This window comes from Cantharellus anzutake (genome assembly GCF_015039405.1).
Source record: "Cantharellus anzutake strain C23 chromosome Unknown EI90scaffold_2, whole genome shotgun sequence".
Lineage (NCBI taxonomy): Eukaryota > Fungi > Basidiomycota > Agaricomycetes > Cantharellales > Hydnaceae > Cantharellus > Cantharellus anzutake.
Window position 1 is genome coordinate 2,032,655 of NW_024066952.1, and position 14,783 is coordinate 2,047,437.

The 14,783-nt window shown below is 49.0% G+C and overlaps 5 protein-coding genes across 5 annotated transcripts; 3 read left to right on the forward strand and 2 right to left on the reverse strand.

Moving 5' to 3' along the window:
- Positions 1-87: 87 nt before the first annotated feature.
- On the forward strand, positions 88-2,969 carry EI90DRAFT_836764 (uncharacterized protein). The gene is made up of 5 exons (XM_039068132.1): positions 88-283; positions 378-870; positions 927-1,153; positions 1,210-2,519; positions 2,574-2,969. Exons 2-5 carry the CDS (start codon positions 447-449, stop codon positions 2,854-2,856), a joined length of 2,244 nt encoding a protein of 747 aa, XP_038923616.1. The 5' UTR covers positions 88-283; positions 378-446; the 3' UTR covers positions 2,857-2,969.
- On the reverse strand, positions 2,967-3,623 carry EI90DRAFT_3115689 (uncharacterized protein; the record flags this gene model as incomplete). The annotated part of the gene is made up of 1 exon (XM_039062815.1): positions 2,967-3,623. The coding sequence occupies one exon, from the start codon at positions 3,621-3,623 to the stop codon at positions 2,967-2,969; it is 657 nt and encodes a 218-aa protein (XP_038923617.1).
- Positions 3,624-3,724: 101 nt separating this feature from the next.
- EI90DRAFT_2965074 (GC-rich sequence DNA-binding factor-like protein-domain-containing protein) lies at positions 3,725-7,351 on the forward strand. Its single transcript, XM_039055513.1, has 11 exons — positions 3,725-4,061; positions 4,117-4,720; positions 4,775-4,905; positions 4,956-5,181; positions 5,234-5,459; positions 5,513-5,700; positions 5,758-5,918; positions 5,965-6,042; positions 6,099-6,405; positions 6,469-6,728; positions 6,778-7,351. Exons 1-11 carry the CDS (start codon positions 3,799-3,801, stop codon positions 7,247-7,249), a joined length of 2,916 nt encoding a protein of 971 aa, XP_038923618.1. The 5' UTR covers positions 3,725-3,798; the 3' UTR covers positions 7,250-7,351.
- EI90DRAFT_3031610 (vesicular-fusion protein SEC17) lies at positions 7,331-8,592 on the forward strand. The gene is made up of 6 exons (XM_039058330.1): positions 7,331-7,491; positions 7,550-7,685; positions 7,753-7,774; positions 7,824-8,004; positions 8,055-8,229; positions 8,288-8,592. The coding sequence occupies exons 1-6, from the start codon at positions 7,373-7,375 to the stop codon at positions 8,525-8,527; spliced, it is 873 nt and encodes a 290-aa protein (XP_038923619.1). The 5' UTR covers positions 7,331-7,372; the 3' UTR covers positions 8,528-8,592.
- A 1,464-nt stretch (positions 8,593-10,056) lies between these two features.
- Positions 10,057-13,130, reverse strand: EI90DRAFT_3115693 (uncharacterized protein; the record flags this gene model as incomplete). The annotated part of the gene is made up of 10 exons (XM_039062816.1): positions 10,057-10,421; positions 10,472-10,734; positions 10,786-11,406; positions 11,465-11,624; positions 11,670-12,027; positions 12,075-12,404; positions 12,455-12,624; positions 12,673-12,689; positions 12,743-12,797; positions 12,851-13,130. 10 exons carry the CDS (start codon positions 13,128-13,130, stop codon positions 10,057-10,059), a joined length of 2,619 nt encoding a protein of 872 aa, XP_038923620.1.
- Between the last annotated feature and the right edge of the window lie 1,653 nt (positions 13,131-14,783).

Below are 14,783 nucleotides of genomic sequence, written 5' to 3' on the forward strand. Positions count from 1 at the left end.
GAACGAATATTTCTTCCCATCGAAAAGTGTGATAGGCATCACAGATGAATTAGTCTGCGTAGTATGAGCTGCGTAGCAGCGCAAGGACATATCATCCGGAGATGTGCAAGTTATCGTAATGCAGTGACTCGGGGACGACATGAGGAAAATAAATTAAAACGGTCGAAATTGTTAATTAACTAACTGCTTTCAGGATACATCAGTATACTTGACCCGACGTTGCAGTACTAGTAGCCTCTAGGGATTCCCCCATTGCGATGTCAAGACTTCTTTTTATATTCACGTGGGTAGTTCGGACTACTGAATTGACCACCTATCCGCCTAACTTAAATCCGCCTTCATTTTGTGAACCCTTTTCCGCTCCGACTTGAATATAGTTCGCTTGTCAAAGACGCCTGGCTTGACAGTCCTTTCACACTCTACGAATAGATTGGAGCTGGGGCAAGATGGCGTCAATATTTGGGTCAAGACCCAAACATAAATCCCCACTGCCCTCCTATACTGACGGTTACGGGGGCCCTAGACTAACCAGTAATGAACGTGAACGGAATCCTCAGTGGTACTCACGCGTCGAGTTTCCTATTCCGGGATACAGGTACAGGCGGATTCGACTTGTACTCCCCATCCCACCTTGGCTGTTGGGCCGCACTCGTTCTGGGCGTAACCATAGCTGGTTCTCATCAGCTCTAGTCTATATAATTGCGATATGGGTGATATATGCCTTTGCGAAGCGTTTTGGGACGAGGGAGAAGTCGTGGCCCAAGACACCTTTCCTCGGTGACGCTTCTACACTGGTGTACGAGCGTGCAGATCTGCGCCGAATATGGAATTGGGAAATTGCTAGTGGACATTATCCCAGTTATAGACAGAGTGCGTCTACGAATTCCCTCTCCAGCAAAGTCTGACATGACTGTTGAATCCTACAGTCCCATCACAACTCCAGTTTTCGACGCCACCACTCAACCCCGGTATTCCACCCCCACAGAAGGATCCCCGTGGTGCTAAATATGGCGCTACGTCTGTGGGAACCGGTGTATCACGATCTTACTTCCATAATAATGTTACCAGCCCCGCCTATCCACCTCGCCCGGTGCCGGGGAGCGTAATAGACCTGGACATTGTGCAGGAGTATTGCGAATTTCGCAAGAGTCAGGTATGTTTGTAGCGCTTGTTCCCCCACCTTTCTGTGTTTTAAATAATGGTTTTTAGTATGTGAGAGACTGTCTCGAGGTCTTACGGCGAGGTGCTGGTTTAAACAATGGAAAATCATTGCGGCGCGGCAGCGACGACCAGTGGAAGCATATCTACACCGAGGGAACGGATAAAGAAAACATGACGGCGTCGACCAATGATCCTGGACATGTCCTCCTGTCGGTGGGAACAGATCCAAACGTGGGTCTAGCGTTCTCGAAGCAAGCGCCTCTCGAACCACCTTTTGAGTTCAGAGCGCCAACACTCCCTACGCCGATCCCACTGCTTGAGGGTGCATGCGATTCGGATCACCCTCGAATCTTCCACATCTTCTGGGCTGGGCCATTCACTGACACGCCTTACATCACGATCCTATCGTTCCTTTTTACTCAAAATGTCGACCTTCACCTTCGTCTGGGAGCCCTGCCACGTCCCCGTATATGTCGACCTCAGTTATGGATTTGGATGGATCCCGGACCTGCCGCCTCCGTTCCTAACCCTCATGCGCAACGGGATATGTACGACGCTCTGGCCAAAAACCCATGGTCATTACCGCTTCTTCATCCGAGGTTCGAGGACGTTGTAAAATTCAAGTTATGGAACACCACGGAACAGCTTGACGGTGTCTCTGAAATCAATGATGAATGGAGGGCATCGGGGGGAAGTCTGTTCAATCCTGATGGCCACGTCTATGAGGTTCCTAGAGATGAGGAAGAGGGAACGCCTTCTGTCTCAGCACATGATGCCACAAAGAACTCTGTTTCAACAAATGATGCAATGCCCAGAACGAAGAAAGGGGGAATTTATGAATTTCTTAGCTCGTCTGCTTCACAGCGTTCTGATCGCATTCATTCCGATATGGCTCGCTTTGTTTTATGCCACCGTTTTGGTGGGATCTATCTCGATGCGGACACTATCTTCCTTCGAGATTGGGAAGAACTTTGGGGCTGGAGAGGCGCGTTCGCATATCAGTGGTCTCGATGGGAAAAGTATAACACTGCCGTGTTGAGGATGCATAGAAGCTCCGCATTGGGTTCGTTCTTGTTCCGTACCGCTCTGAAGAACAACTTTGACTTCCACCCGACGGCGGTATCCAAGTATGTGCGGGAGGCAATGCTCGAAGGGATCTTGTCGAGACTCCCAGATGCACTGTTTGATCCCGCATCGTTGAACACTGATGGATATCAAATGGATCGGCCGGTGTTCCCTCTCTTCACGGATTTCTACCACTTTTTCAGCCCACCCAGGGAGAAAAGTGCCAGTCCCATCATAGTTGGGTTTGACGGTTTCTATCGGGGCGCGTTCTCGTACCACTTCCATAAATTGTGGTAAGTTGTTCTAACGTCTTGGGTATACCCTGAGTCATTGTGTCATTGTGCTAGGCGGGAGCCACTCGACCCTTCTCGAGATTGGCCTGAACTCGGACCAAAATTCATCAAGGCGGAACGTGCGGGACGTTACGAGGCTGCGAAGAAAGCTGCGAAAGCTGCAAGTCGTGACCCTGGGCTCGTGACCCCCCCTGTCGATGTGGATGGCGATTTTGGAGATAGAGCCACGGACGATACACGCGATCTTTCATGGGCCACTGTGTTGAAGCGGACTTTTGAAGCGTATATTCGGGGGGAAATACCAAATATGTATGGGGAGTACATCGTATGGTCGTAGGAACGTGTGATGAGAACAGTTCATATCTTATGTTATCTGTAGGGTATTGTTTAGTTATTCTTCCTCTCCATGATCTCAATCCCATATGAATGTGTCGCTGATTGTATTTCCTATTCCTGTGTCTTGGGGGGCCGGAAAATGCTGATGACGGACCATCGTGCGTCTTTGCCCCTCTCCCAAGCTTGTGGCCCACGAGCATCGTTACCGCCAAATTCTATCATCAAACCTAACCGAGACCATTCGCACCAGATGTTGATGGACCCAGAGGACGGACCGGTGCCTCCGCCTTTACGCGATGGTTCGCCCAGTGCTTCGACGAATATCTTGCCAGTTGTATCTGGTGTGATCGCGAGAACATTTGGAGGCGACGACGACGGCTGCTGATTCCTATCGGGGGGAGCAGAGGGGAGGAGAAGGGAGATAGGGTACGCGGGATACGGTGAATATTGCGCATTAACGATTTTTGGCGCGTAAGGAGCACTGTCTTTCCGGTCTGAGGCAGTTTCAAGCCTGTTGTAAATGTCGATACCAGTGAGTATCAGCTTGCTAAGGCTGAGTTCGCTGGCAGAGGCTCTGGTCTTTGGTTTGTACCCCTCGATCGGTGAGAATACAAGGCTCAAGCCAAGGGAATGATAGTTGTAATATACAACATCTGAATAGGTTTTCAGATCGTAGTTGGGTACGGAATCTGGCGTCCCGAGCTCAGAAAGACATGAAGAGATGTTGTTTGAGTCGGCAGAGTGGCCTAGCAATGTTTGGAGTTTCATGGGTAGCCCCCGACTGGAGGAACCCAAACGAGACGGCGATAAGAATGCACTTCGAGGAAGCACTCTTGCCGTTCCCTCAATGGCAATTGAAACTTGAGTGTGATCACGAGACTACAAACTGACTTGGGACAAACGACGCCAAAGTTGCGCCACAGTCAATGCGCCCAGTAATACAATGGGCCGGAGGAAACGAAACTTGATGGAAGATGACAACTCTTCGGGCAGCTCTGAAAACGATGAAGGGCGGGGTGTATCCGATCGGGGCGACCCGGATGCTCGCGATGAGCAGGAGCTGTTTGCGGACCCATACCGTCGTGCGAAGCGATATCGCAAGGGAGGGAAAGAAGACAGTATTCTGGGAATATTTGCTAGAAGTGAGGATGAGGAGGATAATCTTCCTTCAAGACTCTCCGGAGGCAGAAAGCCAAAATATACTAAGTAAGCACCGTAATGTGTTTGTGACTGGTGCAGCGCCACTTACATGTGCACCTAGACCGGTGTCCTTTGTTTCGGGCTCCACAGGACCGGCAGAAGCTGTCGATCCGGACGAAGTCCAATCTGATCATGAGCCTGCAAATAATTTGGGCACTTCAGATGAATCCGAAGGTGACGTTAACATGGAGGATGGGGAAGATGGTGATGAAGAGCCCGAAGAGCCTGAAGAGTCTGAAAGGCCTGGCCTGGGTTTGTCATCATTCTCAGCATCCCATTTCTCCTCTCCAATTGTTACGTCTTCCGCTGCTCCCCACGGAGACGGCTCTGCAGACTCAATTCCCCGGACGAACCGAGCAGGTATTGGTGCCCGAGACGGCTTAGGTTCGTCCTCTGCGACTAAAAAAGGCTTAAGCAGTGCTAGCGCATCATTCGCTGGAACGCTTAGTGCTGGAGATACGTCGTTACCAACGTCTTTTGGATCCCCAAATACTGCTAGCGCATCATTCGCCAATCGTGCCCGGACATCGTTTGTGCGCGATTCAGCGAATGCGGCGATGTCACCAAAGACTGCTGCTCAACTTACTGCGGAGGATCAAAGACATCTTCAGAAACTTTCAGGGTCGTTTGGCGCGAAGATGATGGAGAAAATGGGATGGACGCCCGTACGTCTTAGCCATAGGCATCATTTAATATTTCCTGCTCATAATGTTTTTTAGGGTGAGGGCATTGGTTTGTCCAATGTTGGGATAGCAACCCCGATCGAGGTAAAACTCCGTCCAAAGTCTGCCGGTTTGGCGTTTCAGGGGTTCAGGGAGCGAACGGATCAATCAATCCGTGAGGCAAGAAGGTTTGTGCTTTCCCTTATTATATCTATCTCAAGTTCACCACTCTTGGTAGGAGAGGTGAGGCCGTTTCAGATGAAGAGATTGATACTGGAGGCAGCAAAGGTAAAGGAAAGTCGAAGGGCCGTGGGGGAGAGAAGGACCGTTCCAATGCATGGAAGAAGCCAAAGAAGACGATAACTAGAATTAAACATATGACCTACGAGGAAATTATAGCCGAAAGCGACGAAACAGTGCCCACATCATCACTGGGGGTAATCATCGATGCAACAGGCGCAACTGTGTGTCTTCCTTTCTTTTGCTTCGGGCGACATGTTACTGATACCCCTGCAGCCTCGCGAAATCTCATCAATAGCAGACGTCTCCTCTGCCTCGTGGATCCCATCGGTGGAAGCGGAGCGCATTCCGGAAGTCCGACACAATCTTCGAATTCTGTGGTCATCTGCAAAGAGCGAATTCGAAGGTCTAGTCAAGGAGGCAAAAGCGCTCGAGGAGCGCAAGAAGTGGCTTAAGGACGAGGAAACTAGGTTGCGGAAAGTCATGGTTGCTGAGGACATAGGTTAGTGCGTCGTGTGGCATCAGATTAGTAGCCTAATTTGCATCGCTCGGCAGCTCTATCGCGTTTGCGAGAGATCAGCCAAATAGTCGAACGCATCAATCTGAAATCGCAAGGGATTGCCTCCTATGAGGCCAATTTAGACGTTCTGGCGGAGGAATTTGACAAGCTAGCGATTGACTACAGTCCAGACTATGATAAGTATGAGTTGGATGAAGTGGTAGTGGGCGCGATTGCCCCTTACGTGGGTCATATTGCCACACACATGATTGAGTTAGGTGCTTATTCAAAATCTTGGTAGGTGAAAAGGTATACTTCTCAGTGGAAACCATTGGAAGCCCCTTCCGTGTTAGCAGACGATTTTCGTCGGTGGCGCAAACTCTTTAGGATGTCCCACTCCAAATGCGATCACGCCCCGTTAAGCTCAGTAGGGTATTTATCTCCTGCGCGCGCTTCATCCAAGTAGGAGAATTCTCTGTATTATCATCTCCTTATTGACTTTTCCCAGGAATGGAAATGCAAGCATGACGCATTACGAAAGCTTGCTATGGAATGTTTGGCTGCCTCGATTGCGATCGACCATTAAGTAAGCAAGCTTCTACCCAATCAAGGGCGTCTCGAATTGAGGATTTTTCCCAACAGCAATGATTGGAACGTTTCAAATCCGTCTCCACTAATCCGAGTTCTCGAAGCCTGGTCCGATTTATTGCCTCCATTCATGTTGGATAATATCTTGGATCAGCTCGTCCTTCCTAAGGTGCAGAAGGCGCTTTCCGACTGGAGTTGGACGGGTGAAGTCGCACTTCAAAGCTTGGTACTTCCATGGCTTCCTCACATCGGTCTTCGGATGGAATTTCTATTGGACGATACTCGAAGGAAGCTTCGCTCTTTCTTGAAATCGTGGAAGGTGGAGCAAGGCGTCCCGAGTGACTTTGTGGTGTGGAAAGAGGTAAGTCAAGGGAGTCACCATCTTCCTCGAGACAAACATTCAGTAAGAACGGACATACAACAGGTGCTGAAAGCCAGAGAGTGGGAAGATTCACTTCTCAAGTACATCGTACCCAAGCTCGGGGCTCATTTGCGGGAGAAATTTACTGTGAACCCCGCTCAGCAAGACATGGAACCCCTGTTGCGTATTTCTGCGTGGATCACAATCCTCAGACCTGCTACATTCTCGCAGTTGTTGGAAATGGAGTTTTTCCCGAAGTGGCTTTCCGTCTTACACATGTGGTTGACACAACCTGGATCAGACTATAACGAAGTGAACGAGTGGTATGTGCTTGTCCAACTAGGCCTCGTCGAGTCCTTAAACTTCTTCCAGGTATCGTTTCTGGAAGGGCTCGTTCTCCCAAGAAGTCCTTGATTTGCCTCGTGTTTCGGAGGGATTTGCAAGGGGGCTTCAATTGATGAATCAAGCCACTGGTTTATCACCACAAGCACGAGCCTCATTACCGAAACCTGACATTTCCAATCTCTCCGCGAAACTTCCTGCCGAGAAGACGATTCCTCTAAAGGAAAACCGCCCAGTCCCAGAGGAAGTCACATTCCGTTCCATCGTTGAAGAATTTGTGGCGGAGCACAATCTGTTTTTTGTCCCGATGGGCAAGGCCCACCCAAAGGCACGTCTGCCACTCTACCGCATCTCACAGAGTGTCGATGGGAGAGGTGGGGTTCCTGTCTACATTTCCGACGATGTTGTTTGGGCGCTGCCAGTTGGTGGGTCGGACGACGATACATACGAGCCGGTCATGTTAGATGAACTGGTTCTACGGGCATCCAGCAGCAGGAAGTAGACGGCGTAGATTTAAGATTACAAACTCCGAGATGTGTTGTAATTATATTATTACTATTACCTTCGAGATGTGGCGGGTTTCCCCGTCAATACAGTTGCTCGCAAGCGACACGCCGTCAGAACGATGTCCAAGCCCTCGCCGGCACAAGTTTTACTAGCCAAGGCGGACAAGAAGTACAACTCTAGCACTGGATGGTTTTCATCATCTGCTTCCAAATACGAAGAAGCCGGTGATCTCTACCAGTATGCGTTACGTGTATGGGTGCTCGATCCATGTCCCTGATGCCTTCGATTCGTTCAGACAGGCCGCCAATGCCTTCAAACTGGAAAAATTGTTCAAAGAGAGTGGCGATGCTTTCGCCAAAGAGGCCGACTGTCGTGATAAGCAAGGGGAACGAGACGAAGCTGCGAATGCATGGTGGAATGCGGCTAAGGCTGTACGTGACCTGCTCCTTCTAGGCTAATATCCCTCGTGAGGACCGATGACATTTTATTTTCACACAGTACAAGCAGGGCCATCTGGACCGTGAGGAACGAAGTTGCGTCATATTGTCATCCACTTACCTAGCTTCAAGTGGCCATAACCGCACTCTCATCGACTGTCACATTATTGACACACCTTGGACGCTTCCGACAGGCTGCTGATCGCGAGAAAGAGGTAGCGCAGCTATATCTTCAAGAGCTGAAAGACCTCGGCAAAGCATGCGAGAGTCTTGAACGTGCTGGAGAGTGGTATTCACAAGAAGATGCGAAAGCGTAAGCAATGCATCGGTCGGTCTTTTAACTCTTAGTGAATATCGGTCTAGGACTGCAAATGGATGCTTCAAGGATGCAGCTGATTTGCACGCGGAGCTAAATGAGTTCCCTGCTGCCATCGCCAGATACGAACAAGTCGCAAATCACTCTCTCACTTCTTCGTTGACGAAGTACAGCGTGAAGGAGTACTGGCTCCGAGCGGGTCTTTGCGCTTTAGCCAATCATGTAAGAAGTCTGGGATCCCTTTATTTTTCACTGGATACTGATCGGAACCTCGCCCAAGGATACTGTCACGGCTCAGCGGAACCTCAATAAATATGGTACACAAGATGTCACATTTCCGTCAACGCGAGAAGCCAAGTTCCTCAATGTCCTTATCAATACCATCGACAACGGAGATGAAGAGGCTTTTACTGCCGCGATTGTGGAATATGACCAGATTTCAAAATTGGACAATTGGAAAACTAACATACTTTTGAAGATCAAGAGAAGCATTCAGAATGAGGAGGACAACCTGACATGAATTTAATGACGCAATGTATATTAATTACGATTAATGGCACACAATAACCGTCCGGCCGCCATATGTGTCAGAGTTAAAGCGAGTCATGGTACACGAAAATACAACAGCGGAGTGGTGCGCTGTTTGCATTACTTCCCCTCTCGCATTTCCGCTTTTTCATAATCGTCTAAGGCTTGCCTAAATGCCACCTGAGAAAGAATGTTGTATCGCCGATGCTCGGCGGAGGCTAGACCCCATATGGAAGATACTCCCCACTTCCTCGATGTTCGGCTGACGTGCGAATGAACATTGGTTCATGAGCAAAATTCTGTTACTCACTGGAACTCAGTTAAACGTAAATGCCATGGCGGAAAGGCGTCTAGCTGGAGCGGACGTTCTGAAGATGGAAGGAGACATGGTGGTTCCATATCATGTGTTATGAGGAATTGTGGAGAAGGAAGTTCAGCTGTCGGTGGAGACATCAACCATCGAATATCCCAATTTGTGGAGCGAGCTCACCGCTCAAGAGTTGGTCTAGATCAGCTACAGAGAAAGGTATACCCCGCGCATGCCGTTCGCTAATCAGAGCACAGGGACGAGAAGTGAGTGCTTGCGCAGCTTTTGCAATAGCAGGTGTGCCGTCAGAATATGAAACAATATAGATCTTCATGCTGTTCGAGGATGAACTTTTGGGATCCAGCCTACTCGGTACGGACTCGTCGTCCGAAGACTCTTCTGATGGGATGTGCTGAAACGGTGGCGCAAGGAAATTAAACGAAAGGATGGAAATTCTTTTTGGTGCGGTTGAGTTGGAATCCACCTCTGAAAATGTGTCATCTTCAGTGCACGGTGTAGAGCTAACGTAGTCATCCGTCGTAGGGGGCGTAGGATAAAATGATGTAGCCTGGCTTTTGCCTCGTCGACGTAGGGAATGCCTGGCTGGCGGGTATATGGCCTCGGATCGTAGCAAGGTAGAAAGACTGAGCTCGTGCTCAAGCTCCGATGCGTATTCTTTTAGCATATCTATATATGGATCCTTCAGCTTCAATCTACTCGTATTCACGTCTCAACCTACTATGACGGTCGTACAGTGTGAGGGTCCGGACACCAATGCTGGCGGACCATTGGATGGAACTTTTTGCCGATTCCAGTATACAGTTCAAGAGGGCGTCATCATCGAGCCTGTTCGTGTTGTTCCCGGCAAGGAATGCTATGGCTAGATGCTGGGGTTTCTGCGCTCTTGGGTGGAGCAGTGCTTTGGGTGTCTGGGCCTTAGAGGTCAATACTGCGCATACTAAGGCCCACAGGGTGGAGAAGATCGCGTAGAAGATATGTAGCAGCGTCAGAGCGATGAATTGCCATTGAAGCATGATACGGGTTTTCAGGGAGGAGCTGATGGCAGTGCTGAGGAACGTCACCTGACTGTGAAAAGTGCTCACTGCCACACCCGGCAAACCCCGGCATAGTAATGAGTGTCCCAAAAAGCACAAGTCTTCAGATTTACAACTAATTTACATTTCATCACACATGCTCTGGCTTTGGACAAGGGATTATCCTTCATTGTCTATCACATAATCAGCCAACCAGCCATCATCCCCAACGTGATCCGGCCACATTTGAGCAATTTCATCATCATAGGGTGATTCCTGAGGTATGACAATGCTGAGGAAGGTGTTAAATTCCTCCTCGATTCCTGCCGTCTTAAGTATGCCATAGGTCTTAGACCCCGCACCTCGGGCAGAGATCAGGTACTGATTATATAGGTCCTTTTCCAGCTCTTTGGCTTGAACGTCTGCCTCCAGCAGCTTCAAATGTTTCTTCTCCTTGGGATTTTGTTCTCTATGCTGGGATAGGCCATCCAAAGCATGCCGGTACTCTTCCTGCAAGCGTTTATATTGGAGAGGCTGAGAATGTTCTGGAGGGGTGTGCTTGATTAAACCCCCCCTCGGTAGCAGGACTCGGTACCAAGCTCCATCAGCAGGGCAAGATAAGGAAGTGGGTCTTTGAAGTCACGGATGATCCCGGCAGGTCGCAGATTTCTTTGGGCACCAGTATCCCCTTCCTTTTTGTTCTTGACTTGAACAACGAGTCCCGACAGCTGGTCGCAATCAAAAATAGCTCCGGGTTCCACAGAGCCAAAATAAACCGGGCATAGGAAATCGATTGATGTTTGATTGAAGCAGCATTGCAAAATGGCCCCCCGAGCCCAGAGGTTAGCAAGCAATTTCCTGAGAAGCCTCGTTAGCAACCACATGAAGGGGCATGGAAAGAATAATTACCGAGAAGGCATTTGGGGTAAGAAGTTTTTTGTAATGGTCCAGTGTGTGAAATTGACAAATGCATCACAGAAAGCGGTTTTGACGCTCCGATCACACCAGCCATTGCCGCCGAAAAGAGTCTGAAGAACATCCAGCAGGCGAACAGGTTTCAGGAAGTTACGATGTTTGCCATCAACTGGAGCCGCAAAGTCGCGCGCGGTGAGGAGAAGGAAGCGGGCGGCAAGTTCACCCATAAGTCCCTTTTCGACCAAACCTGCATGACACAAACCCTTGCTCAAAGTCTCCAGGACTGAACGTAATAGCCCGTTGGGCGCGTCGGGATGATACAAAATTCGTGCAGCACCCAAAGCCAGAATTGGTTCCGATGGCGAATGGGTGTAAAGTATTGCATTATTAACCGAGAGACCCGTGAGAAGTCTCAAGTGATGGGAGACGCTCCGATCGGCTAACTCGGCAGCCTCAGCACTCGCTAGAACAAGATCGAGACAGAGCCGCTGTGAAAGTACGGCAAACACATGGAGCTTATTCCCGGCATGGAACCCTCTAACTTCAGCAGCGGTGAGCTTGTAAGCTGCAACGTTGATCAGTTCGTCGCCTGGCATGGGCAGCATTGCGCGCCACCTAGCAGAAGAGAGTGGGTGGTTCTCCTTGTGATTGTGATTGTTGGGAAAGGACATACAAAGGCCGCCCATATTGGCTGATATGCTCCATTGTTTCGAATTGGCCCATCTTGACGAGTGTGGGAGTTTTGGCCTGCTCCCTGGCATACTGATCAAAACCAAGAGCAAAAAAGGGGGGCTCTAGTCGTCGTTGTTCCTCTCTGAGTCTTGCGGAAACCACTGCGAAACAATAAGGTCCAGCCAGGTAACTATGTGAACACTCACTGTCTTGAGGACGGGGTGCAAAATACGTTATGCTTGATTTCGTCCCCATAAAGACATACCACATTCTCACGGAATCTTTTTGATTTTGCAATAAAAGTAACATAATCCAGAAGCACATCCCCAACTCGTGAGCTTCATCGAAGTATGTGATGCATAGCGGATCAGAACCGCTGGTAAGAGTCTTGATGAACTCCATCAGGTCTTCAACAGCCTTCTTCGCATCTTTCGCGTAATAGCTCCTGGCCAGCGTGATCGGGCCGCCCTTTTTACCCTTTTTGCCCTCCTTATTTCGTTTAAATCCATTACCGTCATCGAGCTTGGGACTATTCCCTGATCCTACACCATAACTTTTTTTTAGCTAAACCAATCGTCAACTTTAGCGGAGGACAAAAAGAGGAAATTTACTTGTTTCGTTCGTTCCATCACGCTTTCGAAGAACTTCACCCGAAAAGCCCCCCTGCCCTCTCCCTCCATTCTGCGGTGCCAACTGCCGAGAACGTCTTTCCTTGCACAATTCCCCTCACCGAGAATGACTTTGAGCGAGGCTAACATAGTCTCATGTGCAGCTGCAAAGAAACTAGCGATACCCGCAACTGTGCTGATGCTCAGGTCATTGTTCCCGCACTGAGTCTTGAGCTCATTGAAATATTCGGACACGGGCTCGTCCGCTAACGGATAACCCGAACTACCCGGTGTACGAAGACATATAGGGAGGGTAAAGATTCGTGCACCGACCTAGAGCAAATATGATCATATTTCTTTTCAGGATCAGGGGACAAACACACCTCCGTCAGCATACGTGATTTCCCAGCCCCAGAGCTTTGGACTACGGAGATGGATTTAGCATAACGTGGTTTGTTGAGGTTGCCCTCCTCCCGGTCGATTTGGTCAAGATGCCTGATGAAAGAGCGAGGTGCACTACCAATAAAACGCCCATGGTATGCGGTAGCAAGATCTGACAACTAATCAAAACTCTGGAGAAGATTGTAATTCCCAGACTCACTTTTTTCAACCTCAAACCTGTAAACAGAGATACGTCAGTATGGAATGAGGCTAACGTTGAACAAACGTACTGATTGTAATCATAATAATTGATTTCCGGAGGTGCGAGTCGCAGCTTCATATCCGCTGTACCATCAATTACTGAACAATCCGTGCCGAGAATACAGGTTGGTACGCACCATATCTGATCAAGGGGTCCCATTTATTCTGTCTGAGAGCATCTGTGATCAGAGCCACACACTTTGTGCGCTCAACATTGTCGAGGTTTTCCGCGATCGACTCCAGCTCGCTTGCTGAAACAACACTCACACCCGCCTCCTTCAGACCAGAACACAGAGAACACAGAACGCTACGAATGAGTTCAGTCCACGTATCATGGTTTGACTCGTCTTCCAGCTCAGCATCCTTTAGGTGATACCTCAATGATGAATGGGACGGCCGGCTGAACTGATAGACCATGGTTATTTGCTCGCTACGCAGTATGGGGCGTCTATCACCCGATTCGGATGCGGACGGATATCGTACGTCTTCCATCCCTCGTCCCGAGGCATCGTTGGGCCTAGGCAGGATTCCTGCGTCTCTGACATGGTGGAAAACCTCAAGTGCGACAAATCAGTTCAGACAACTCCGCTAAATGTTTATAGTAGTCACATGTCCAACATGATGCTTCCGCTCAATTATGTAATGTCCTCATTCCAACGAGACTAATAGTAAAATCACGGATACGGAGCTGTCAAAAATTGGATCAAAGGCCGTGTTAAGCAATATGCAGCGCTTAGGCGCTACATCCCACACCCATTCCACCGCCTCCCCGATCCGTCTGTGTACCGATCGGACTGTAGCATGACCCGCATGTACTATAAAATGAACCCGTAGTTAGTCTAATAACTCAGAGCTTTTGCCCCCTACCTGAGTCTTGCTAACCGCTGAGTGCCTAAAAAGCGACGTCATGACAACACCAACATGTCCAGGCTAGTTAGCCAATTATCCCACCCTATCAAGGGGTGTTTTTTACGTTTCAGATAGGCCTATTTCAACTAGAGTGCTTGCGCTTCGCGCTTTGCTGGACTCTGCACAGGTCTGATATTGGCAGCAGTGTTGCACAGACGAGGTCCCAAAGTAGGCAGGACTCCAGTCTCTATGACTAAGCTACAGTTGCCACAATGACTGCCCACTGGTATGCAATACAGCTAAGAATAATTCCATTTCAGCTTGAGTAACTCGCAAGCGTGCCTTTCGCCACCCTGAATTGGTGTCAAGATTTTCCAAAATGTCGGAGCGTGATTCCACAACTTTTCATTATCCTCCCCAGCATACATGGGTGTTCCTAGCCCCATGTGGGGATACTTGATAGGTTTTTCGGAAATAATAAACGTCCCATTCCCATTTTTCTCAAAAAATTTATTCGTGATTTGCTTTCAGGGTGTAACAATGGAAGAGGGTACAAGAGATCTTCAACTTGACATGCACCACTTAGCGCTAGGAACAGAGATGGAAGATCTCTTAACTTGAGATTCGGATGGTGGCAGGATTGTGGGTTGGTGATGATACAGCAAAGCACCGCAGCTAAATCCGTCACTCATAACTCCGTTCATGCAGTTGACGGACTTAAGCGGTGCTACATAATGATGGAGCACACCAGAGAGTCCGCGACAGATAAAGGTGTGCGATGATGCCACAAAGAGAGAAAGACATTGGTGAGTTGACGGTTATGTAACGAATAGAATATTACGTTCATTTCATGCGCCTCGCTCAAGCCCGCCTTGAATAATTTGTCATGGGGACAACAGATGCACCGGCAGAAGGAAAATAGCCCCATTCTTTGTGTCTTTGTGCCTTCAACCAGTTGGAACAGTTTAACCGGGATGACTTTCAAGTCATACCTGAGCTACATATGGCGGATTTGGCTAAATTTCATTGTCTCGTAGCAGTCGACATCTCTCAATGCGCACATGCCTCCCATTCGAACCGTTTCCACAGCGGTTGGGCTGTTATTGACACGGGTTGAATGAGAAGGTTGACATGGATTTGACACGTCAGGGAAGCCGTCGTCCTTACTCATGCAACTTGCAGTTCGTCTTCTAGCCTTCACGGTACCATGAGGACGTCGAT